The 27,392-nt window shown below is 37.6% G+C and overlaps 1 protein-coding gene across 13 annotated transcripts in view; it reads right to left on the minus strand.

Moving 5' to 3' along the window:
• KLHL32 (kelch like family member 32) overlaps positions 1–27,392 on the minus strand; it is a 127,136-nt gene that overhangs the window by 45,670 nt on the left and 54,074 nt on the right. For 12 of the 13 annotated variants that reach the window (XR_011149962.1, XR_011149960.1, XR_011149961.1 and 9 more), the window contains one exon: positions 22,704–22,802. The exons of the other annotated variant lie outside the window; for it this stretch is intronic. Coding sequence is in view for 9 of the 12 variants with exons in the window: in XM_069011106.1 (XP_068867207.1) it covers positions 22,704–22,802 (99 nt within the window). In the remaining 3 variants the exon portion in view is untranslated. The remainder of the gene's footprint in view (positions 1–22,703; positions 22,803–27,392) is intronic. 13 annotated transcript variants of the gene reach the window in all.

Consider the following 27,392-nt stretch of genomic DNA (forward strand, 5'->3'; position numbering starts at 1 on the left):
ACCTCTCTTCCTCTCTCCTCTGCAATCCTAGTTTTCATCTTCCAATTTACCGCATTGCTCCCTATCAGCCGCCTGCTCCTTGACCAGCCCCATGTGTGAGAATGACAAGGAGCCTCGTCAGTCTCACTTTGCTGGTGAGTTAACACGGGGACTGGAGCAAGGAAGAGAAACAGACTAAATTAAGTCAATTTCACTTTCACTGCTCTGCTGGATGGAATGGCAGCACCAAATGAAACTGACAAGAAATCTTGTAAATGTCAAATGAGCTGCACGGCTGGCAGATAGAGCAGAGCAACAGGGAAGATGGGAAAGTGCGAAGAGGGGTTTTTTTGGAATGTTTTATGGACTACATCTTGAACGTGTGAATTGGGTGCCTGTCCCAATGACTGTGGAGCTGTTTATGCATATGCAATGGAGAGTGGAGAAAGATTTTTTTTTTACCTGCTTAGAGTCAGTACTGGAGGAAATGGAATCAAATTCCTGTGGAGGTTCCTGCTTGTTACATAATCTCCCAGTCTGAACAGTGCACCTTCCCTAGCAGAGCTACATACTAAAGATGAATCCTATTCATTATCTACTTAGACTGCTGCATAAGAGTTTCACATGGTTTTCTTGGAAGTACAAAGATAAGTTCTTTACATTGTCAGAACAAGCACTAACAGCCATCATCCCAAAAGCCACAGTTACTCTAGTGTCAGCTCCCCCTCACACTAACACAGAGGAGGCAAGGATAAATCTGCAGTTGCAGAAATAAAGAGAAAAGAATGAATTTTACATGAGAAGTATCTGGTCTGTGTGCTTGCTTGGTGATTTAATATCTTCAGATCATAGATGGTACCTCACAACACCACTCCTGTGATGGCCATGCAGTGGTGGCAAGAGCACATAGGAGTCTGATCAAAGCAAACATCACAGTATTTGACAAGCAACAACCACAATTTACTGTCCCTGGTTTAGAAAACTCTTTTCAAAGAACTTGCTGATTGAATAAATCCCAAATGCCAGTAAGAAATTTAGAAGAGCTCAATGTGTATTTATTGAGCTCTTTTGTGGTCAATGGCTATGTCTAGGGAGGATAAAAATAAATAAACAAATAAATAAATAAATAAATAAATAAATAATCAAGCAATGTGAGCTGAGGATCAACAGCCCCACTAAAATACATACCAGGTCAAACCCCACTAAGTGTCAGTTGAAAAAGAGAGGTGGCTTTTAGCAGAATTCAGAAGAGGACAATACTGGAGATAACATAGTAAAATCTTTCCTTATTAGAGAGAATCAGTAATGAGACACACAATGCAATCTACCCCTGAAAAATCTTCACATTTCCAGTGAAATCTGAATGACACTGGTAAGCCTTAATTTTTGGTTCGGATATTTTTCATGATCCTCCAAACTCCCCTATCCCCTCAAATCAACAGCAACAATTGAAGTTGTTTTTATGAAAGCTGTCTTACAGTTGAAGAGGCCAAATATACTTACAGATGTATAAATAAAATCTCACCAGTTGTTTATTTACGATACAGCGTGTAATAACTTATTTCAAATACTTATTTATGTGTGTTTATTTATTATTGGGGTTATGTGTTTACTTATTTTCATTGAAAAGTTTCAGATGATTTTTGATGCTTCTTAACATAATATGTTAGTTACGTGCTGAACTTAGAAAGTTTACTTCTTAATGAATACTACAAGTGTGTTTTGTTAAAACTGGCCATGGCCAGTAACTTTCATTTCTGGTTTTGTAAGGTTAGAGTTGATCTACAGGTTTGTATTTCACAGACAAAGAGGCAAATAGTAGCATTAGCTTTTACAAAAGAAAATCAAGATTACACAGTACTGTACATTACTCAGTTATGATCCTAGAGGGCAAAAATACCCCACTGAGATTGCTCGATGTATATCTCAGATCATATAACTTTGCTCTTATAAGTGGTAAGACTTTCAGAAATAGACTAAAATGCAGTATGTAAGTTACTTGCAAGAAAAATGCACCTTACCTTCTAGCTTTAAAAAAATCCCACAGGAAGGATCAAAGCAATCACTGTCAACTCAGTCTGATTTGAATAGATTTTTCACACTAAAACCTAAATCAAATTAAAACCTGTGGTAAATGGTGAAATAGGTTACTGAACAGGAAGCTTAGATGTGGTCATGAGTAAGAGTACTGGCAGTCTCTGCTTTCCACAGATTTTATCATATTGTGTTGACTGAGCAACTACAAAATTTTGAAGTAGTGTGCAACATTCTTCTGGTACTGTACTGCAGTATATGTTCTTTGAAAACATGCAATACAAACCAGGCTTATGTAAATTATTGAAACTTTTAACCCCTTTTTTCAGAAACTTTTATGTATGTGCCACTTATCTTTTTTGAACTGAAAGATGAAATATGAACATAAGCAGAACTGTTACTAAGAGCTGAAGAGAATTAGGGAAAAGTAGTGATCCTATATCTTCTAATATGATGCATGTTACACTGCTGAAACACATTCAGACTAAGAAAATATGTATAAAATTATAGATACAGCACTTAAAACTGAAGTTGAAATAGTCCTGAAATCTCACAGTAAACTCAAACTAAATTTAGTAAATTGGCTAAATTACTTCTCAGTGTCTACTTCTAAAATAAGAAGCTACCTTAGATCCTATGCATCCTACTTAGTGTGCATCCCCCACTGAAGTAAGGGAATCCATTGTTCCCCACTACTGGTCTTCTGATTCAGTAGTATCAACCTTTAGATGCCAAAACAATTCAACAATGATCTGACATTTAAAAGCCTCATAAAAGAAAATAAGTTCTACAAACAAATATAATCTGAAATATGACAATATTAAATATTCAAAATAAATGATATGACAGTGTGCATATTTTGATACAGAGGTGTATTTTAATATAGAGATATGATAAATTGTCAAACAGGAAAAATAGATATAAACATTGTGTTTAAATTGCTTCCAAAACCATCTTTATTCATTTGTACTTTAAAGAATAATTGCCTTGCACAAGCCACAGAAAAGGATGTAACAGATTGATAAATTAGAGTTAATCATAACCAAGTACACAGCAGACTACAATATACCTCTATTCCTGTGCTCTGTGTTATAAATAGCAGAAAAAGCACAAGGAGAACTAAGGGGAAAGAATGCATTTCTTTATGACCTTATTTGAAAGATAAACTCCTTGGGGAAATACAATTTATTCAGATTATCAAGACCCTGCTGTGCAAATCTACAGTCTGGGAGCACACTACGGAGATCAAACAATATTTACTTTATTCTGTTGGGTATAAAAGCTTTTAATGAATGCATAATTAAAACAGAAAAAGTATATACAGCTTTAGAATTCCACTGCCAAGCCAAGCCATTAATATCCAAAATACCGTACCCAGTTGTAACTCCACCTGCTTCCTATTTAGATTACAACACTGTCATAAATCAAGGTATTAAATGACTAGCTGTAGCAGAGAAGAGTTGCATGGTGACACTATTTCCCCTTTTTCTAAAAGGGGTTCAGCCTCTTTAAAGCAAAATAAACCCCAACCAATCCCAAGTGTGAGGTCTCTGAGACAGGGACAAGGTTATTCAAAATCTGTAAGCAGCACCTAATACAACAGCGTCTTGACCCTATGTCCTCCAGGTTCTCTGCCACATTAAATACTATGAACCAGCTGCACCACTCAGAAGAGAACCTTGACAAAATTACAGCAAAGATGGACTCTAAATAGATAAGGGATAGTAATGAAATGAAAACCTATAGTGACAAAAATATACTTACCTGACAACAAAAGGGATCAACACAATTTTAAGATAAAAGAAATCCAATTCTGCTGGTTCTAGCTGTTTCTTTCTATATCAAAGGTTTTAGTTCTGCAAAACCTCACACATTTACCTAAGAACTAACAGATCACACACACACTCAACAGCACAGCAACAGACATAAACGTTTCATAATAAGCATAAGCAGAAAAAGTATATTTTAGATCTTATTTGAAATTTGCCTCTGTTAAACACCAAAGTCATCCAGTTGAACCATGAAAAGCATTTTGCTGAAGCCTGGTCACAGTGGAACAGCTGGCTCAGAATTTTTCAATGTATAGAACTGATTACACTTATTAGGAGTTAAGTGCAGACTGCAGATGTGTTTATAGACAAAGTAAAAGATGGCTTTCTAAGTGACTCATTTTATACAATTAATTTTTCTGATAGATCACTGCTTTCTCAACACTTTCTGTAACTCTTGCTTTCGTTTTCTCCTTTGAGCATGAAAAGTTAATTTGCATCCTTGCTGCAATTTCAAAGTAGGTCTAGAGCCAAGTAAAAGACCAACAATATCAAAACATTTCAGCCTATTATTTTCCCTCTACCCTATGAGAATTCATTTCCCTTCTCACTCTGTATCTGCTTAATTTTCAGGTTTAATTCTGCTGGCTGGTGCTAGTGAGAATCCTTTTTGAAGACGCAGAGGAGGCCTTTGAGCTTCACAAGCACAGAGGAAAGACATGACATTCTCAGATTGCTCATGTGATGACACAAGTGTGCAATCTTCAAAAAAAGAAAGTGAAACATGACATATGTAAAACTTACAATAAGCAAACATTTTCTTGAAACCCAGTCAGATTGATCTACTTTATTAAATAGTACAAATATCTTCAACTGACAATCCAATTAAAAATTTTAGGTGACCCTGATTATACATACCTTTTATAATCTGCATACACAATTACATACATCATGGGAAGAAATAAAATAATTAAACATTAAGACTACACAGTTAAATTTTCATGGTACTGATGCCATGATGATTTTTTGCCTTTTCTTTTATACCCGTTATACGTTTTTACAACTTCTGTATTCTTAGTGCTTTTTGCCTACATTCTTGGACTTGTTTGTTCAGCTAGGAGACAAAACATTTTATAAGTTTCGTAGGTAGGGGTTAGTGTGTCCCCAGACCCCAAGATCCTCTCCAGAACACATTTTGCAAACTAAGAACCATCCAGGGGAAGGTTCCTTGGGGAGGGGGGCTCATTCGAGCCTCTCATTGGGGACTGTTTGATAGATAAGCTCATTGGTAAGACCTACAATGTTATACCTGATCTATTGTGGGTGTGGGCATTCCGGTGCATTCCACCTCGACGTGTGCACCTAAGGATCCTTAAAATAAATACCAAAGTAAAATCCCTTTTTCCCTTCTAACCTTGTTTGACTCTTGATTTTAAGACCAGGAAAAGGCATCACTACCAGTGGAACAACTACAGGTCAGGTTCTGCAGAGGTTTCAGTAGCTGCATTCCCTTGGTTAACGGATGCTGCTATAGGAATTTTTAAAACTATTTTAAGTGTCCCTGGCACAGAAACTCCCCAAATGAAAAGCTTCACATCTCACCAGCTACTCCTGGCAAGATAACTGTAGCAATCAATACTATTTAACAAAAAAAAGTACAGGGATGAAGGAACATGGAGATCTTCTAATCCTTTACCCGGCACTTTTATACCATTTTAGACAGTAGAAACACAATGCGGCGATTTGATGGGATTTATCAACATTTACCATTTTTGCCAACTATGGGAGCTTGCCTTTTCTTCAAACATGTTGTGAGGAATAACATGTCTCATACACATTCATATACTCTTTACTCCACCAGAAATCACAGAATACAGACAGCCTCTGCAGATGATTTATCATTTTATAGTTTTGCTAGCTCTTTGGATTTACTACAGTGTAAGTGGAAAGCTGAAAATTACTTGCCTAATGCATCAACAATCAGTAATTTTTTATGGTAAGTGTTCTCTTTTTTTGTTTTTGTTGCTAATATTGACAAACCCAGAAAGAGCAAGAATTGCCCCTTAGAAACCCAAAGCTTACAGGAGTAGTAGTTAAAATAAATAATTACAAACCAGAAGAAGAAAATAGGACTGTATAATACTATTCTTTTTTGTTTGTTTTTTTTTTGTTACATGCTCCCATAACCACCTAAGGCCATGAGAATACAGGAGTAATAACAGTTTAAGGCCATGAGAACACAGAAGTGGAGGTCTATTCCTCTACTATACCACAAGCTCATCAAGGCACCTTTATCATAAATTAAGAAAGATCCATTTTGTTCCCAACTACTATTACAAGAAGGATCAGCTGATTTTGAGACTCCATCTCCTAATTTCTAGTTTAATTTACTCAGTTTATATGCATTTGCTTCTGTACCAACATTATCTGTTAGATTTAACAGCACAATGTTTCACTCCCTGCTCCCCCCTCCCTCGTATTTACTCCCTTGATATATTTACAGAAAGCAATGATATTCATTTTGCTAGACTAAACAAGGCAAACTCTTTAAATCTCCTCATGTAAAAGAGGCATTCCCGATCATCTTAGCTGACCTTTTCTACACCTCACAGTTTTGATTTCACTTATTCTTCTGCATGGACAAACTCTTCCCAGTACTCCCGATTTTTCAGCAATACCTTGTAAAGTAGCATTAATATTTCCTTAGCTCCAGAAATTACTTTGTATGAAATATTTTAAAAGTAAAACTGCCTTTTCCTTGATGCCATCACATTAGTAGCTCAAAGTCATTATATGATTTAATACATGAAAATTCTCTGTAAACTTGGTCCTCAAGTGAGACACAGCACCAGCCACTCAGTCTGCCAGGCAAGACAGAAATAATATGACATATTACAAATGGGAATTATGATGCAATATTGAGAAACTATACTCAGAAACTATTTTCCAATCACTTCTTTAATTTCTTTCTATATTTGAGTAACTGTCCTGGGTTGCAGTGTATTCTATAACCATCCTCATGAGCTGTTGAAATCAGGTGGGGCAGTGTTTCCTTGCCTCCTCCCCCCAGATTATCTTTCTGTTAATGGCCCATCATTGTCCTGCTGCATGACTCAGAGATAACTCCCTCCGGACCATCTTCTGTTAATGAGCCTAATCAACACTTGGCCTCATGACTCATCATCCCATTGTGAGATGCTCCACCCAGAAGGAGGAACCAAGCATTCCATCCTGGATATAATCTGAGATTCCGAACACCACAGACACCCTTTCCAGGAGCTACACAGCCACCACTGGACCTTCTGAGGAAGAGCAGACCCTTTCTGCAGGATCACTGCTTTGACAGAACCACATCCACAACTTCAGGAGAACTGCAGCCACCATCTTATCGGACTGCTACCGCCACCCTGACTAACAGGGTGTCAGGTTGTATCCTGACTCTGTCAGTTTAACCCAGTGTTTTCTGCCTTTATCTTTTTGATTTCCCTATTAAATTGTTATTCTTGGTGCCTCCCACTGGTTAGTTTTCAAACTAGTACAGTAACAGATCTTGTAATTGTCCTGTTCCATACCAGTTACTGGGGGTAAAATTATTTCAATGACTTTTTTAAGACTTGTTTCAAATTATATCTGGATCAATGGGCTGAGGCCAACAGTATGAGACCAAGTGCTGGGTCCTGCACTTTGGTCACAACCACCCCCTGCAGCACTACAGGCTGGGGGCAGAGTAGCTGCAAAACTGCCCAGTGGAAAAGGAGGCTAGTGGACAGCAGCAGAACATCAGCCAGCCATGTGCTCAGGTGGCCAAGAAGGCCAATGGCATCCTGGCTTGTATGAAGAATAGTGTGGCCAGCAGGACCAGGGCAGTGATTGTCCCTCTGTACTCAGCACTGGTGAGGCCACATCATGAAAAAACTCCAGACCAAAGAACAAGAGAGCAGATCCAGACAAGAATCCCAGAGATTACAAGAGGCAAACAGTATTGGAATATAGCAGGAGATTTAGAATCACAATTCAGAGAAGACATGGCCTCTCGAGGAGGCTGAGTGATAGTTCCTCCAACTACTCTGCATACATGTAAATGAAAAATGATGAAGACTAATAAAAAGCATCATAGTCACTACCTAAAAAAAAGGAAGGCAACATTCACAACTCAAGACATTACGCTAAATAACAAACAGGAAGCATATTCAGAATTATCTGAATATACTGATGTTAACACTAAGAATAAATAAGGAGAAGGATGTTAATGTACAAAGAATATGTAATATGATTCAAATAATGGTTTCATAATCCTATTATGACATCTTATTTCTGGAACATTTCATTGATATATACATGTGCTCTGTATTAAGCCCAGCAAGGGGCCACCTTTCTTAAAAACCTATTTCAGGCAACAACCTTTCACCAAATATTTAAGGATTACAAAGCTAACAGACACATCTAAAAATTTACATTTGGAAAAGGGTATCTGTAGTGAGCTGGTCATCTAATAACACCAGAGAATGAAACAAATTGTCTAAAATATGTGGGATAACTGTTTTTTTAACACAGATAAATTCAAGTCTCAGAAATATTTGCGGAACAACCCGAAGCAACAAAACTTCTGTCGAATTTTAAGGTAGTGTGTGATACTGCATCTACAGAAAGGTGGAATCCAGTGCAGGGTAACTCAATAATGAGTATAACTTTGATAGGCAAAGCAGAAACAGTCACAATTTGAAATCAGTTCTTCCTAATGCATTATAAGAATCACATTACCTAAGCTATCTATTAACATTTGACTTGTAGGAAAGGATTAAGGTGTAAGTAGGGGAACGATATTTTTTTGAAACCTTGGAAGAGCTCGGTTTTCCAAGTTTACAAAAAATATTAACAGCATAAAATGGGACAAGCTTAACACAAAGAGAACTATAGACATTTGTGTGTTATGCTTCATAAATTTCATATATCACACACTTTTAATAGGACGCATCTCAGGCAGATCAAAGATTTGCTCAATGACAAATTTGTTCAATCTCAAAATGAAGTCGATAATGGTAACTTATAAAGCAGTGCAACTTTTTCCAACAAAGTCCTCAAGGAATCAATTTTGATCCAATACTGTTAACAGTTTAACTGAAGTAGAGTAAGTTTTGTCCACAGATTCTGCAGAAGACTCTGCTAGGACAGCATGAGTATTGTCAGGCTTTCCTGGTTAAGTAATTTAAAAAAAAAAAAAAGTGTGGGTATATCTATATCACTATCTATCTGGGAACCATTAACATAATATAGAAAATATACCAGTCTCTATTTGGAACAACACTGACAAGCCATCAGGAGGCACTAAGAAGCAGTCATAAATAGCAACATCAGTTCTCAGAGCAGTGCTGCGGCAAAAAAAAAAGCTCACGTCATAAAATGCATATGCAGTACTGCCCAATGAAAGACACAAACCCTCTTGCTGCTTCAACATTATATTTTAAAGCTACTCTTCAATTATTGGTCCCAGTTCTGAAGTCCAAACTTTAAGGATACTTAAATACTACAGGTTGGAAAACCAACCTTGCAGGATTTCAGGTGCTCAGCTCAGTTTTTTAAAGAAAGACTCCTGAAGGATTTGATCTTCAGCAAAGATATTTATAAAATGGAGAGAATATATGAAAGAAAAAAAGCTCTGACTAAATTTCCAGAAAATAGCTTCTGGTGCGTGAATGTAGGATCAGAGCTACCCTGGACAAGGAACTAGAAAGTACAGGATTGTTTGCATTGGCTTCATGGGATTATGTACATTTTGCAGCCCTGCATTAAAAAAAAATACTGCAATAAAACAAGTTTTTTTGGCAACTGTCTGCTCAGGTAAAGAAGGAAATATTTGTGCAATTTGACCTTTGGGGTTATAATGCTTTCTCATTCCTCTCAAAAGCAGGAGTCTTGTTGCAGCTGCAGGAAGATATGAGAGTACTCAGCAGTTAAAAGAACCTGACTGTAAGTATCTGAATGATATAAAGGCAACATTTCCATTTTATTTGGAAAAAACTGTTATTTGTTCGGGTATCTCTATGCTTCTGCAATACCTGACCTCAGCTCAAAAACCAGCAAAATGTCTGCAATATGTATTGTACAAGCATTTCACCCCAGTAGAATAAAACTCTTTGCAACTCTCTTTCTCCAGATTTACGCAGGGAAAAGAACATCTTTTTCCCACAAATAGGAGCTGTGTTATTAGGTTTACTATGTAATAATCAGAACTGATTTCAGGAGGTAAACAGTATTAAAAGGGATAGTGGTAGGCCATAAATGGGCAGAAAAGTAAAGAATGAAAAAAATCTGGAAGAACCACTGAATTGAAAAAAAAATAATACATGTGAGGATCAAGAGGAGTTTGCTTGTATTTCACAGAATCACAGCATTAACTAGGTTGAAAAAGATCTTTGAGATCATCGAGTCCAACCTATGAAATAACACCACTTTGTAAACTAGATCAAGGCACTAAGTGCCACATCCAGTCTTTTTATAAACACTTCCAGGGACAGTGACTCCACCACCTCCCTGGGCAGCCCATTCCAACGGCAAATCACTCTTTCTATGAAGCATTTTTTCCTAATGTTCTGCCTAAACCTCCCCCAGCACAGCTTAAGACTGAGTCCTCTTGCCCTGCTGCTGGTTGCCTGCAAGCAGAGACAGACCCCCAGCAGGCTACAGCCTCCTTTCAGGGAGTTGTAGAGAGTGATAAAGTCTCCCCTGAGCCTCCTTTTTTATTTCCCCAGGCTAAGCATATTTTAAACATTACTGACTATCATTCTTTCAGTCAGAAATTATTATAAGTCTGACTTTCAAAACTAGAAAACCTGGAAAGGGTGAAGGCCAAATGCAAAAAATGGGCCTTGACTCAACATGCAGTTTGACATTTCCTACATCTGATCTTCAGTAGTGCCAAACAAGCCACAGGTCCCCCAAAACTAATACATGTGAATGTTCACACTGCTGAAAGTGCCAAGCACCAGCAGGAATGTACGAGCCTTCAAAGATCATGATGACTCTTGTTCATTTGATTCTAGCAGTTCTTACCAAGAATAAAAAATTTCTTTTCTGCCCTCACTCCCAGGTCTCAAACAGCTTACAGTCAGAATCCCTTGCTTTAGCATAAAGCCTTTTTTATCCATAGAAAGAGAAGAGAAAAACATTTAATCAAGGCACCAAATATTTAAGACAACCAAATGGTGAAATTCTCACTGACTTCATTATTTCACCCTAAAGATACCACCTTTAAAAGCTGAATAGATCACTGTAGGCCCAGTTTCTAAGTATTCACAACTACAGATCATTTCCCGGATCTCAATCCTGAAGAGTTTGAAAGGCACCTATCCAGCATTTCCCTCGAAACACAATAGAATCAAGTGAAGCAACACTGTGGAGAAGGACATGGGAGTCCTGGTGGACTGCAAGCTGTCCATGAGCCAGCAGTGTGTCCTGGTGGCCAAAAAGGTGTCCTGGGGTACATTAGGAAGAGCATTTCCAGCAGATTGAGAGAGGTGATCCTACCCCTCTACTCAGCCCTCATGAGGCCACACCTGGAGAACTGTGACCAGTTCTGGACTCCTCAGTATTAGAGAGATGTGGAACTCTGGAGTGGGTCCAGAAAAAGGCTACAGAGATGTCTAAGGGACTGAAGAATCTCTGTTATGAGGAAAGGCTGAGGGAACTGGGCCTGTTCATTCTCAAGAAGAGATGATTGAGAGGGGACCTCAACAATATATGTGAAGGGATGGTGCCAAGAGGATGGAGCCAGGCTTTTCCTGGTGGTGCCAAGCAATAGGAAAAGAGGCAACAGACACAAACTGATGCACAGGAAGTTCCACCTGAATATGAGAAAGAACTTTACTGTACAGGTGACTGAGCACTGGAACAGGTTGCTTAGAGAGGTTGTGGAATCTCCCTCTCTGGAAATATTCAAGAACCATCTGGACACAATCCTGTGCCATGTGCTCTAGGCATGTGCTTGACCAGGGAGGCTGGACCAGACAACCCATTGTGGTACCTTCCAACCTCACCCAACCTGTGACACTCTTCCACAGAACATTGGAAAGGCATTTAAAGATGGGACATAGCTCAGTTGCTTCAAAGAGAATGTACTTCTGCAGAACAGTCACTGCTTTTAAAAATTATCTACAGTTTACCGAAAGTTTTTAGCCAATAATTATTCCATGCAGTGTTATAAAAGTCAGTCCTTTTCAAATACAAATGTCAGTAAGAAATGTTGCTGAAACATTCAAATTTCAAAGACTTCAACCACACTTATAAGCAAAACCCTATAAAGAGCTTATAAAAGGTTACATATGCCTAATATTGTTTGTTTTCCCCCACCTCAAAATACTCACCATGCACACACTGATCCTTTTTGCTACTTGTTTTGCTCCTTTTCAAGAAGTTCTTTAACCTGTTCAAGTTTTGTTCCGGGGCTGAATGGTGCTGTGAGAGTCCAGAACTTGATTAGGAATTCAATGGAAGTTAAGACTCACAATAGTGAGTAGTGAAATAATTTCAAGTGTTTGGTTGCAATAAACTTTCAATAGCAGTCTCAGGGGTCCTGGACATCACCATTGCATACATATATTTCCTACATACTTCCATTCCCCATTAAGAGGGTAATGCTGAAAATATGAGTAAAAATACTGAGAGGCAGGCAAAACCAAAATACAAAGACATATAAACACTGATTTGGGGCATAGCCTGTCCCTGTAGTGTTTTTCATGTCCACAACATGCCATTTCAAGTCAGCTGGAATTCCAATCCCAGTGACTGCTGGCTACTGAACATACCTGAACATACAATACTTTCCCAGGATAACCAGGTGTGCTGAGATGCTATGGAAACTCAAGGCCCTTTACATATATAATTAGAATTGATACCACATGCAATAAACAAGGAGAAAACACTGAAATGGAATTTAGAAAAAAAACTCCATTGTAAAGCTTTGAAAACTTTCACACCAAAGGTCAAAGTGTTTACAAGACAAGTTCAACCAATGTATCACTACCTCTCTAACCCAGAGGACACAACAGCACCCATAAAAATTATCGTAGAAGGAATATTTATTTTTCTTAAACCCAGCTTCTCCATTTGGAATGGTGCCAATAACAATCCCAACTTTCACTAAGATACACTCCTTCAGAGATGAATTCCTACTGAAATGTAAATAAAAGTCCTGGTTTAAGATTCAATGCTGCCTATACAGCTAGACACACTCTGTGATAGAAACCACAAATTTTGCAAAACTGTGTTTAAACAGATGGGAAATTTAGCAACAACTTCCTCTAAATTAATAAACAGATGTTTTGAATACATCACACAAGAAAATGAAGTTACAGACATTTCTCGTGTTTTTCATGTTTGAAATAACACTTGCAGGACATTATCGATGGTTAATAAAGTTGTTGACGCCACTAATCTTTAGACTTGGATCTTTAATTTTTAGAATTATTGAGATGAATGAGGACAATTCATAACTTTCAAAGCTCTGATTACATATTGGCTGAAGATTCAGTAAGTCATTACAGCATGTATACATTTATATTCATTCTAGGTTCAAGGCCTATTCAATACTCTGGACAGAAAGCGTGTTTTTCTTCTAAATAGAGTTAGTCTACAACACTCTTCTGAAGCAAAATACAAATTCTACTCATGCAGTTGTGCAAACAAAATACCATAAATGATATAATGTGCTAAAATGCTGTTTCATTTACTGCTGCTAAGAGATCTACTGGAGAACATCACTAGTGTGACATGGAACTTGTTTCTTTCTTTGTGATCCTCTATAAACATAAATGATTTAGCAAAAAATGTCTCTCTCTTAAGTACTGAAATAGTATTTAACAGTAGTTAAAAAGAGATAATAATCTGGAGCACTTCCATTTTTGAAACTACTTATGTATACCTTGGGCTTTGGCAATTTTCCTTACAAATCTTTCTTCTTAACTACAATTAGTTGAGTATGACATAAGCAGTTCAGGTAGATGGACCAAACAGTAATGATTAGGCCATCAGAAAAACATAAAAAATGATGGGGCAGGGCATCAACTGCCAAATACACAGGTTTATATCAAGTCCAGAGTTCTTTTGCCTTTAATGAGAGATGGTCTACCAGAAAGACTAAAATGCAAATACTGCATAACTGGAGAATGTATAACTTGGATCCTCATTGCTTCAGTCCATCTTCACCATAAAATAAACAAGGTTTTAAAAGTCTCTTCTATTAAACTGACTGAAAAAATACAATAAATTTTACAAGGTCTTTTAAACATTTTTTAAAGATAGAGAAGACTGAGTCATTCACTATTTTCCTTAGTTTAAATACAAAGTAGACAAGAGGTAAAAGATATTTACTTCATAATGAAGAATGAAAAAAAATCAGCTCTGTTTTGGGTAAGCCAGTATAGAGGAAAAAAAAGATGAACTATTAACTCTACCACAGTGATACTTCTGCGATAAAATCAGATTGTAACTCACTTCAAGCCCACTGTTCTCTTCAGGTTCATAGGTTACAAGTGATTTATAGTCACCATTTCGTACTTAGCACTCTGGCTTTTCCCATACTGTAAATACTTTATAATAAAGCATTTTCTTGTTTCAGAAATACCTTTGCTAAAATGGCTTAACACAACTAAAAGTGCTTTAGATCAAAGAAAATTTAAGTAAAATTTCCCTCTGCTTCTTCACAGGAGGTAAAAACCCCTCTCAGTGTCTGGAGCCTATATTCCTGTTCTTTCACATTAGAGCTGTAAGTCTCCTCTTTCAGGTCACGTCTTACACATAAAAGTGCTAAACTAATGCCGCTTAATGACAAATTAATGTCCATGAATAAAAAATACACCTCTAATAGCATAGAGTAATTTGCCATTACAATATCATCATTGGACATGCCCCTGGTTTAATACGATGTATTTAATTCATAACTTAATGAGTGATATATAAAAAGAGAGAGATGAACCCTGCAATTACATTTATGTGAGTCTGTCACCTTATTTGTAAAACCTTAGAGTCATTTACATTCAAATTAGAACAAATGAGTGATTTCACAAAGTGCAGTGATAAATGACCATTGCTGCACAAGACAGAACTGTATTTCCTGTGAAAACATTAACAGTTTCCTATTATTTGTTAAAAATTACAATGCATATTGCCCAGTGTTGTGTGAATAATGACTTTTTTACTGATTAGGTCAGAAGACTAATACAGAGTAAAAATAAATAATTTTTCTTTTCATTTTTTCTGATTTTAGCTTGAATTTCTCTGCTCAAGCTGTTATGGACTCACACTGCCACCTGCTGCCCAGGCCCGGGGAGGAAGGGGTCCGACTGCCTCATTTCAAGTCCAGTTCAGGCATTCTGCCTTCTGGGTGTCATCCCTTACAATAAACAAAATTTTCCTTCCAGACTTCTAAGTGGGCATGTCGCTGAGAACACCAGCAGATAAGGACAGCTGCACTACCCAGTTAAAAATACTTCCATTCTGGGGGCTCATGCATCCAAACTGCATCAACTCGTAAGGAGAATTTAAAGTGAAATACACTGGGAGGGACGGGAAGAACATAAAACATTAGTATTGATCAGATGGTAATAAAACCAAAGAAGAATTTTTTACACTAAGCATTATGGCATTCATCAGCCCATTTACAGCTTTATAAAAATACTGGAAAGATTCCAGAAGCAGAAATCTTCCAGGGACTGGTGGACAGAAAGGTCATCTAAAGAGGCTACACTGGCCAAAACATGAGAAGGGCAGGGAGGGAAACCACGAAGCAATGTAGTTTCTCTGTTCCTATTTAAAACACATGCCAAAGCTGCTCTCCCTTCCTGACAAAATCTGCAAAGAGATGGCAGGTACAGCACTAACTACCTCTTCCCAAATTGTGACCTCTGTTGTAACTTCACTGCAGAGGACTGGAAATGTGTATCCATACAACTACCTAGACAGCTTGGGAGCTTTGATCTTGCCAGCAATAGTTAACCTAGATGTTGCGGCATCATTTTTTTACACATCCATCATCAGATTCATTTCACATTGCAGATAAATACCAGCAAGTGGACTGCAGTAAGAATGGGATTCAAAGTGACTGGGTATTGTCACTTTGGAGTATTTTCACTTTCCTCACTGACACCAACTGAAAAATGGAGAAAAACACCATCATTTTTTTTCCTGAGTCCCATTTTAAGTTGGAATCCTCACTAGTGCATTCATATTTCACATATATAGATCATTATCTGTGTAATGTATCAGTATATTAAAGAGATAGCAGAGAAAAAATCCCAAAGTTATTTCTGAGTTTTGTCCAAGAACTTTTCTAATGACTGCCAATAGCTCAATAACAACAGCTGACAAAACTTGTTCCTTCAAAAAATAGTAGGCTAGCACAGCAACAACTGGTTGTGTAACACTTAAAACCAGAAAATGCAAGACAACATTATTTTTGTCTACTTTGTATTCTTAGCATGGGAAGGTTACTTCACCACAGGATAAAGCTGGTAGATTTAAGTTTGCTGGTGGTGACTAATTTTGGGGCATTGAGGGGAGTGTGCATGCATGTACTTAGATTAAAACCTCAGTATTAGTTAAAAAAAGCAAGCCTTGGTTGCTAGATGACCTTTGGATTTTCTTTCAAGCAGTTTAATTCGCTCTATATGAAAAACCCAGGAGCTAAAATCCCACCTGATCTGGGGCTTCTAGCAATACAAAGGTGATGCTCTCAATCTCTGGTGTATGAATTAATTCATCTCTGAAGGAGTGTATCTTAGTGAAAGTTGGGATTGTTATTGGCACCATTCCAAATGGAGAAGCTGGGTTTAAGAAAAATAAATAGCTTTGAATCTCTGGCCTACCCACATATATAAACCATGCACACTCCTCCTTTTAATTCCACATGCAAATTCATTTGTGGCTTCTTCCATTTAAAAACAGTAACATATTTCAATCCACAACACATTCAAGTAGTTTAAAATTAGAAGAAGAAGATATTCAGATCATTAGGCATTTGTACACCACGAACAAACTTTGTTTTATAAGCCTAAATTGACCATCACAGTAGAAGCTTAAAAATCAAATGCCCCAAGACAATTTGCCTGTTTCAATTATTACCATGAATTATCACAGGAGGCCTTATTTTATAATTTGTGAATTGATTAATCTTATTTTTGTATTCCACGTCTGACCCTGCTCACTGCCCGCTTTTGTATACAAGAATCCAGATCAGGGCAGTACAGAGGCAGTTCCAAGAAAATTCCAGTTGACTGCTGTTGTATAATGTTGTGCTCAGGCTTATTTTAATCACTCACCTAAAGTGTTCTCCTTTTTTTAGCTTAAATTAGCTCTCTTTAAAGATGGTATGACTGACATCAGTAGCAAGCCAGCAGATACACCTGTAGCAGAGTTCCATTTAATGCAATGAAGTTTCCAAAAAGTAATCTGGTACATTTACCATTTAGCAGGGAACCTAATGCACTTAAAACTAATAGGAAAATCAGCATCATATTTTCAAGTTCACTTGACACAAAAACATTTAGGATCCCAAGAACAGTTTTTATAAGTCAGAGTAACTTCAGTGGCAATCGGGATCATCACTGCTCATGTCTACTATACCTGCTCCTCCCAGAAACTGTGAGAATAAGAAATCATTTCCAGCATTAAGTACAAGGACAGTCACTTCACATAAGTCTGTATTGAAACAATGCCACTATCTCACCAATAAACATAACATAAGTGATATCCCAGACTCTGTCCAGTGTGTAAACTTAATTTGTTCTTCACAAAAAGTGCCTGATCAGGCAGGGATATATGCTATCTAATGGTCATACCACATCCTGCCTCTCAGAACTGAGTGCTTTGCTCTGGACCGTTCTGCAGCTTCTAAACCCCTCACTCACAGCTATCACCCTTGTACCTTGAATGTAATTCAGGATGTACCTAGAACTCCACTGAAAAAAAATATTGTACTTCAGAATACACAGAAAAATCACTTAGCTTGAAGATTTCAATTAGGGACAGTCCAATATCCCAGATCCCTGAATACCAGTGGAAATCAACCTCTGGTTTAAAAACCAATTACTACCCACACAATACTAAGCTTATGTTGATCAGTAGAAGGAAATTCCATTAAAAACTTTTATTCTCAATAGCATTCCCTCCTTATTAAGACTCTTTGATTGTTGAAATAATTTGCAGTTTGTGGCTCTCTGGTACTGAATACACAAACAGCTGAGGAAAAAGACAAAACTTCTTAGATCTACAACCAGTTATGTAACTCATACATACATATGAAACAAACATTTTTATGTTCTGAATAAATGTTTTAACACATTTATTGTCTTGCATAAGAATAAAGTTGTCGTCTGTCTTTCAGAAAAACATTCACAAGCTTTAAAGGGCAAAATAGGTCATCACAAGCATACTATCTAATACCATGTTCTCTACAGTTCCACTTAAAAAGTCCAGTCGCAGATGTCCATCACTTTTAATGCCTTTAACTAGCTATCTCTTGCTTTCTGCAATGTCATATGACAGATATGGTCCACTTTTAAAAGGGAAAGAAGCTATTCAGATAACCCATTCCCGTTATATTTCAAAGTTTGCCTATTGGCTGCAGCTCTCTGCATTAGCCTCCTTTGAAAAACCTCACCCAAAACTGACAATCAATCTGACCTGGAGGAGGAACTTGGGAAACAAGAATCTTAGAGAATTGGATGTGCACGCTGCAAGCAAATACTGTGTGAGTGATCACAGACCTTAGTGCCACTGAAGGTACACAAAGTTCAAGTCTTTAGCTCTCCCACACCTCTGTAGCAGCTAAGAAAAATCGCATTGCCTTACCGTTTGTTCAGCCTGAGACAGATGTGCGCGCTTACAAGCCTTGTTTCAATGTTTAATGTACCTGAGAATTATGCAGATGACATGAGAGATTCATGAATATGTATGTATCTCAAATAAAATACATCAGCATGCTTCAAAAGAGTCCCCCTCTACAAATGAAGATGGAAACAAAACCCCCAAGCAGCAGAGGTTGTGGAATAATCATAATTCAGGATATGACAATGCTGATAAGAGAAGTCTGCACAACACAAAGCTGGAATTAAGACCTAAAGTAAGGAATACTTGGGCATTTCTCGTTTGCAAATAAAGAAAAGATTATTTACTACTGTTTTAAAATAAAAACTAGTAAATTATCAATCTAAAATGAGCACGAGTTTTCAAATTAAAATATTGAATCAACTTTAGATGCTACAATTTTGATAATGAGAACATTATCAAAACATTTGATAATGATAAGTTTATAGATGATAAAATGCATTTAATAAACTAGCAGTATTGTCAGAAATGTCCATTGCATTACCTAATTGAGGGTGGGGAGAAAATGTTCCTCTTCTTTTTCCTGTCTTTCCTTTGATTGGGAACTCTTTTAAAAAGTGTCATAAATGCAATTTAAACAATTTGTTACAGATATATTTTTGAGATTCATCTACAAATTCAAGACCTCTAAGCTGTTTAGTCAATAAGAAAGAAGATCTATCATAATCAAAATAACATTTTGTTTATTCTGAGACAACCAAGAGGAAATTCCTTAAAGACCTGTCAATATAAAAGTCAGCATTGGCTGGAAATTACTCTGTCCCCAGACCACTACAGATAATTCTTGATAATCAGACACTTCAGCAATCATCTTAGCTGAATCAGATCAGTACAGTATTCTTTGGAAACTCACAGACTACCAATGTGCCTGGAAACATATACTTGAATGGGCAATGCCAATTGCATTTGTAGCAACAAACACCTTCCTTATCAAAATGCATGGAATTATTACAGGCCCCAGATAAAAGTATCAAGAAGAGATGAAACTGTTCAAGACCGTTCCAATAAATTGACAAGCTGGAATAACTAGAGAAGAGCTGGAACAAGTGCTAACAATAAGAGCAGCACTCATATAGGAAAAGCTTGGTCTAATCAAAACAGTTAAAGATAATCCTAACAATTTAAAACTTTGTGTCATCATCACACAATAAATGACAGCTAGATCCCACACGCTGCATTTCCTGAATTTAGGCTAAACTAAGATAAGTTCATGATATTTCAACAACTCAAAACTGCATGAAAGTAATTCAGTAGCACTGTAAATGAAGAACTCTGGCATACTCATTTATCAGGAAGAGAAAGGGCAAGCACTACTCCCCTTCCAGCATCTGTATCACAGCACATGTGGTGACAAGACATCCCAGTTACCAACTGCAGCTAGGATAAGTGGCTTTAAGGAAGCCTTCTTTAACTACTTGGATTTTATTTGCAGATAGTACTAAAATAAGGCAAAAGGTATTTTTTGAAGTCACACAATACTGTGTAGAACATAAACAGATATTTGGTATAATTAGTTTGGACCCTGAAAGATGTCACGGTCTTAATCTTGTTGACCTCTGTTAAAAAGACTCACAGCAACTACTCAAGACTGATTACTCGCATGGACTGCAACTGTACAAAACAAACAAGACAGGTAAATTCTTACTGTGATCTATTCAGACTACAAATCTGTCTACATATATGCCTTGCTGAGGTGAACTTGGTAAAAAAAATACTGTAAAATACATCCTAAATCCCAACATGATATAAGCTACAGCCACCCCACAGATGTGCATACAGATTCCAAACTTCTATCATGAGACCCTGATTCAAAAATAGTTTACAGAACTAGCACTGCTCTCTGTCTTCCAACATATATTCTCCTCTTTTTTTCCCCTACTCTTCTTCCACTACCTTACTCTCTCCCTCCACTAGTATAAATCTGGACGCTGGGTCCCACTTCCTCTTAATTTTTACAACAGTGTAGCTCCAGTTGTCCTACCCTGGCACATTACTCAGAGCACAACAGTGCTTTTTCACATCTTTCACACATCCTACAGCAACTGCAGGCCACAGAGTTGTGGTTTCTATAACTCATGAAAGACATGGTTATCCTCTATGTTGTCGAAAGAGAAAAAACATGCAAATAAACATTAGACAAAATGCATCTAAAGACATGAGAGCAACAGGAAAAACCATTAGCAGGAGAGGAATTAAAACACCTCTGAATCTTTTGCAATCTTTTTACTTGGACTTCATTTTAAAGAGCTTTTCCAGCCTAAAGGTTTCTATGACTCTCATGTCCAGAGAATTTTTACTGATCTGTTAATACAGAGTAATTTGGAAGAAATGTTTACTAACTGCAGAGTGTTGGGTTCTATAATGGGGCTAGTGTGATTTTGGGGTTGATTTATTTTTTAATTCATTAGCAATCTACTCCTAAATAATTGACTATAGCTTGCACATTAAGGACAAGATTCAAAGCACTGATAACTCTGTAGTTGTCTGTCTCTCCCCTGCAATGGCCTTGGGATTAAAAGTTTAAAGATGGTGCTGAGGGAAGGGCTAAAAACACCAGAGGCTACTCAACACAGGTGATAGAAAAAGTTGGCACAAGGATTTATGTTGAGCATATACCTGCTCTTTTCCTACAGTCCTCTCACATCCCTGCTTCATGAGCACAATATTCAGTCTTTTCCACACTCTTTAATATTTTCTGTAATATTTTCTGTAATATTTCTTTAATATTTTCTTTGACGTAATAGTCTCTTCAGTTCAATTTCTGACAAGGTAAGAGCCACATAAGCATCACAGACATACTCACACTGACTGGTTTGTTTGGGGAGCATTAAATACATTGTATGACTACTAGTGTTGATTTATATCTTTCTCATTACAGTAACCCCTTCCCATGCCTGCCTGACATTAGTAAGTCAAATGGTTTTGTGGCTTATTTGGTATCTCACAGTTCTTATTTCTCAAACCAACCATCTTTCCCATCACAACCCATGTCTATTTTCTCAGAAAAATTAAATTCCTCCTCGCATCCCTGAAAAAAAATTATACCAATTCCAGCACTCTGACAGCTCCTTTAACTTTCTAATCAATTTATAATGCACAAATTAATACCTCCTTATTATCTGAACATATATTTTGAAGGGTTTCCTAAGGCTAACACTCAGAACAGATTCTTTCTCTGTAAGACTCAGAGCCTTCAAGTACATCCTGAAGTTCTTAACACGAGATCCTGCATGCCCCTGGTACTCAGTAGCTCAGCGTGCTGCCAAGCACACTCCAACTGTTCAAAGGCAGTTACACTGTTGGAAGGCAAGTGCATACTAAGAGCACTGTGCTGATGTGCATCTTCGTGCCCAAGTGCTGCCCAGATGCAGTTAACACATCCGATTTCAGAAAGAGTACTGAAAAGTTACCAAGTGCAGGAAACAGCTCTGTAGAACTGCTACTGCCATTTTATTTTTAGAAGGCTTTTCACAGATACCCATCAAAGCCATGTTCTTTCTATCATCATAAGTCATTTCCTGCACAAGCCAAAAAAAAAAAACTTTATTGCAACTCAGACTTTTTGTTTCATAAAGACATCGGCATTATGGGCATGAGGCCAGTTGAGAATAAGGTACCATTATAACAAGCCCTCGTCCTTCAGTGAGAGGTTGTAGTACCCTGAAATATACATCAATATTCACAGAATTACACATCTGAATGTGTCACAATACTCATGATCTCAATAGGGAAATATCTTCACATTTGGTACACTGAGGTAGAAGAAAGCAAATTCCCTGGTAAAAGAGGAAATCTAATTCCCATGTGCTGATATTAATCAGTGGACCATTCTTGTTTTCAGGAATGAAATGGACAAAATGGATGGAGGGATAAAGCATCTACCATAAACTGAAACCCAAATTCCACTCAAAATTCAGATCTCCTGAAATCCAGTTCTTGCCATTTAGATTGTACCAGGTATTGCAATAATAGTCTTCTACTGAAATTAGGCTTGAAACAAAAGTGTACCAAACAGAAACAGCTGATCAGGCCAAAAAGCCTCACCTCAATGAGATAGTGAGAACATAAACTGAGAAGCTCCAGCAGCTGCAAATGACTCCCAGCTGCTAGGACGTCCTGTATCACCCCTGGTTCCAAAAGGATCTGTAAAGAAGAAAATGGAAGGTTTGTCATCTGGAAGATGTACTCAGAGTACTTACAGAAAAATACTAAAGGCCTTTGTTATTTCAGATTTAGGTCAACATAAAGAACAGAAACATACAATACAATTAAGCATATAGAAAAGTCTCTGCAGAATAGGGATCAGAGTTTCTAAAGTTCATCTGAATTTCCCTAAGGATTTTTTAACCTTTCCTTTTGCTTTTTTTTTACCTGTGAGGGTCGCTAGTCACAATACCCCCTAAATCCTTTGAAACTAAATGTGTGCTGTTTAAGGAGACTTTCCAAAAAAACTGAGACTCCTTTTGTTATGTGTATACTTAGATCCTTCTGTATATACTGATGAATCAGGCCAACAGAACTGACTCAGAAGTCTCCACTATTAATATTATTCATGCATGCAAAACATATACAGACAAGGAACACCCTGCCTATTCTGCATAGTGCCACTTTATAATTTTCCTAAGCCCTGTCTTCATTTTACAGAGCAGGGCTCTGAAGGCACAATGAGCATGTTGCTGGGGAAGTGCCAGAAAGGGCTTAGAAACCAAGACTGATTATTCAGTTACTTGCTCACATGAAACTCCTACTCATTTCAATTAAAATCATGTACAGGCAGCAGTAAGAATAATTGGGCCACAGCTCATAGACGGCTGTCTTGGGGTCAGCTTGTTAGAGCACCCCTTTTGGGACACAAAAATGTCTTTGGGAATATGGACACTGGTCAACTTCTTATTAGCAATCAGACTACAAACTATCTGGACTAAAATTTTTTAAGCAGTACAACATCCCAAAAAAATCAGAAATGCATGAGAAAAATTAATTTTTCAAGGATGCTCAGTTTATTCAATTTTATTCTTGTACTTCCCCTGGCAACTTTGGTTTCATACCACATGAGGTCAGTCTCTCACTGCTCCACAGGGAAGTAAAGCTTGCTTTCAGATCCTTCTTCTTCTGCCCATACAATTCAGTTTTATCTCACAGCATCATTTATATACCTCAAATGCAGTGGAATAAGGAAAATAGAAAACAAAAGGAAAGATGCTCACCTGCATCTTTGGTAGTTTAACTACTTTTTAGGGAAATGAAAAAATGTGTATGCACTTCTTTAAGCAAAACCACGAAGTATCTCCAACATAATGGATATATAGGGGGAGGAGAGAAGGGGATTGGTCCTTGTTTATATCAAGAACTCATTTACATTGAGTTCTGGCAGTGTATGACATCCTTAATGCTTGTGCAAATCACTATATTTATTAATACTAGGTTTTAGGTGAACATTATATGTCATTTATATACTATATATAATACAAAGGTTCTTTATCTAGCCAGAAAGACATGTAAGGATCTTCCTGTAAATGAAAATCAGGCCCAGCAGAAACCAGGTTTTTGGCTGGTGCTACTGAGGTTGCTGCGCATGATGAGAGATAGTTCAATGGAAAGTTAGAATGGATTTCAGCTACAAAAGTATCTCCATTAGACACGGATATTAAAAACAAACAAACAAAAAAATAAAAGCACATCACTGTCAAGTATTTTCAAGTGAGAACTCAAGGTCAGACTGACTAAACAAGCTGGTATAGACCTTGCAGTGTTTTTTACTCAGATATGATTGACACTGAGGAAGTTGCCATCCCATGGCACGTTACTTACTTTGTCAACCAGAGAACCAGAACCCTAAGCAGATTAATACTTTGTAGGCATAGGAAACTGTATTTAACAGTGATAATATTAATGTATTTTAAAGCTACAGAAATCCATTTACAAATAACACTAGTAGCCCTATGAGATGAGAAATAGGACAAGAGGCAAGGAGGGTAGCTGGCTACTGCCTAGAGGTGATTTGCAAAAAGTCAGCAACAAAAGTTCATTTCAAGGTGGCAGATGTATTTCTTACATGTTCTTCCATTTTCTTACAGCCCCCCTATACCATGCAAGATATATTCTACTGAGAAAACAGATTGACTTTTGTGTTTCCCAAGAGAACTGAGGAAAGTAGTTTATCTCTTCACAAAACTTTGCCTTATATGGAACTATCTGAACTTTTATTCAATACTCATTCATTTGCATACAGGCAAAAATACTAATTCATCTATGCTAAATGTTCACCATCAGGAAACTTCATGCTAGAGAAATCCACAAGGAAAAGAAAATGGTAAGTAAAGAAGGAAGTATATATTGGAAACTTTCCTTCTACTGAAACTGTGGTAATTCACAATTATTCCACACCTTTCAGCTTTTATACACTAAAGCAATTGCTCGGTTTTTATTAATTACCAGCACAGGTGTTTATATGTTATACAGGCATTCCAGCTCAATATTAACAGTAAATCCACATAAATACCACCACATGCACACCACCAGTACACACAGTGACTGAGCCTCCTCTGCTTGTCTAACTATCAAAACAATAACTCTGTGGTCTACAGAGTGATACTTATTGTAAATTAAGGAGAGTGAAACTGAGGTCTACTTTGGATTCACAACTTAAAAATTCATCGTAAAATTCAAGTGTGAAAAATAGAGAGAAGGTTTATCATTTTCTGTAATCCATCCTCAACCCCAAGGTTATGAGGCATAATTACTGGGATAGAAACTTAGAGTAATTTGGACCCATCAAATTCAGACAATAACTGCAACCTTCACCATGAAGAATGTGCCTTTGTATGACACAGGTAATATCAAAACTGGTTCCTGTACTGTTTTTACATTAAGATTAATTAGAAGCAATTAATGTGTTGCACCTGGCTGCATCTTACAATCAGCCCTCTATTCAATCCTTATTTCTAAGGGTTAATTTTCATTATACTCTCAACTTCTCGCTGGCATATGATGGTACCCAAGAAAATCACCTTAAGCACCGTTTCCCTGCACACAACAGGCGGATCTTGCCGATACACGAGTAACTTTCTTTCCTAAGCCATCAAGCCTGACATACTGCTCGTTTTCAAACTGATCTACTTTGACAAACTAATTGTCTCTTACAGTGACTGTTTTCAAACAGGAAACCTGTTCCTCAAAGCAGCTGTTCTACTCCTTATCATGCCACAAGCCCTTCAGAGAGGATGCACCAAATACAGTCCAGTCCCTACTGTGGTCAGATCCATAGGCCAAAGGATTGAAGCAATGCAAAAATTGGCTGGTTGTAACAGAATGCTGAGTTCACAAGATCCAGAAAGGCAGATTACACAATTTCTTAGATCCACTATTTTTAGACATACAATCTAAATCTATCTGGAAACTTGCCCACTTATGCTTTGTAGGTATATTGCAGAAAGCTTCTTTGCAAATGCAAGAACTAGAAAATGGTAAATTAAACCTGACCTTGTAAAGCACAATGCTGAGGCAGAAAAGGGAATTCTATAACCTGCCCCATGGTTACAGAGACATGTGGGCCGTAACAGCCCGCTCTGTATTTTTACCCTCCGGCCAGCAGTTCAAAACTAGAATTTATTCCCTCTTATCCCAAGATTTCTCTCTTCCTTTCCCAGCTCAACCTGCATCCCCTCCAACACCTTAGGATGGTGGGTAAGCATGGGAAAAGACTTAACTGATATCATATATCTTGCCTCTCTCTTCAATCCTCTTTGGGTCTCTCGTGGCAACAGAGTGTATATGAACCACCAACCTTTCCCAAGGACAACTACTCAGGCCTCATCTTCACACTGTCCACAGATCAAAAATGCCCCCCTACTCCTTTAATGCCTCCTGCACCCACCCCCCTACAGCCAACAAAGCAGTATAGGCCAACAAAAAAAAATTGTAAGGTCAGAGCAAAGGGGGCAGTAATGGCCAAAACAGAACAAGAAGGAAACTCCTTAAACTGTCCTTTCCAACAAAGGAACTTATAGCCTGAGGGAGAAGGTAAGATGCAGATTAACTGTCAGCTCTGTGGAGTCTCATGAGGTTTATATCTGGAAAGAACAATTAGAACATTCTATTCCCTGCATACTGCAGGTCACTACATTTCATCCACAGATTTTTAAAGACAGTAAATAATAGCTACCCTAGGCCCAAGAAGGCTAAACTGCATACCCAGACAAAGATGGAGAGACTGAAGATGCACTTTCATCACCTTCATTCCAGCTACTCATTTATCCCCCATATTGTTCTCATTTCCATACAGCTGTTTGTGGGACAATGGAAAGGTGAGGTGGTGGCATGATTCACATTAAAAATAAACCAGTATTGTGCTGTACCAGTAAGGAAATATGCAGTACATGTCAGAAAATTCTAGAAAGTAAACTATATGGAATTTAACACAGACAACATGAAAAAAAATTCCTAAGACTCCTGCCACTCTGATGAAAAAGAAAATTCCTCCTTGACTCCACTTGCAGTGATCAGCATTTCAAACAAGACAGGCATCAAACAAAAGTATCAGTTGTTTTTGCCTGATGGAGATCATTCCGTGTGCTTGAGAGCAATCAAACACCTTAACTTTTCTTTTAAAGTAATTTAGACTGCATTTCACTCTCTACCAGATAGCACTTCTGGCTGTCTCCCTGTTCATTCATGATTTGGCTGAATGCTGAGATCCTTGCACATTGACAAGTGCTGCTTCAAAAAAGTGAG

Source organism: Aphelocoma coerulescens, chromosome 3 (assembly GCF_041296385.1).
Source record: "Aphelocoma coerulescens isolate FSJ_1873_10779 chromosome 3, UR_Acoe_1.0, whole genome shotgun sequence".
Taxonomy (NCBI): Eukaryota; Metazoa; Chordata; class Aves; order Passeriformes; family Corvidae; genus Aphelocoma; species Aphelocoma coerulescens.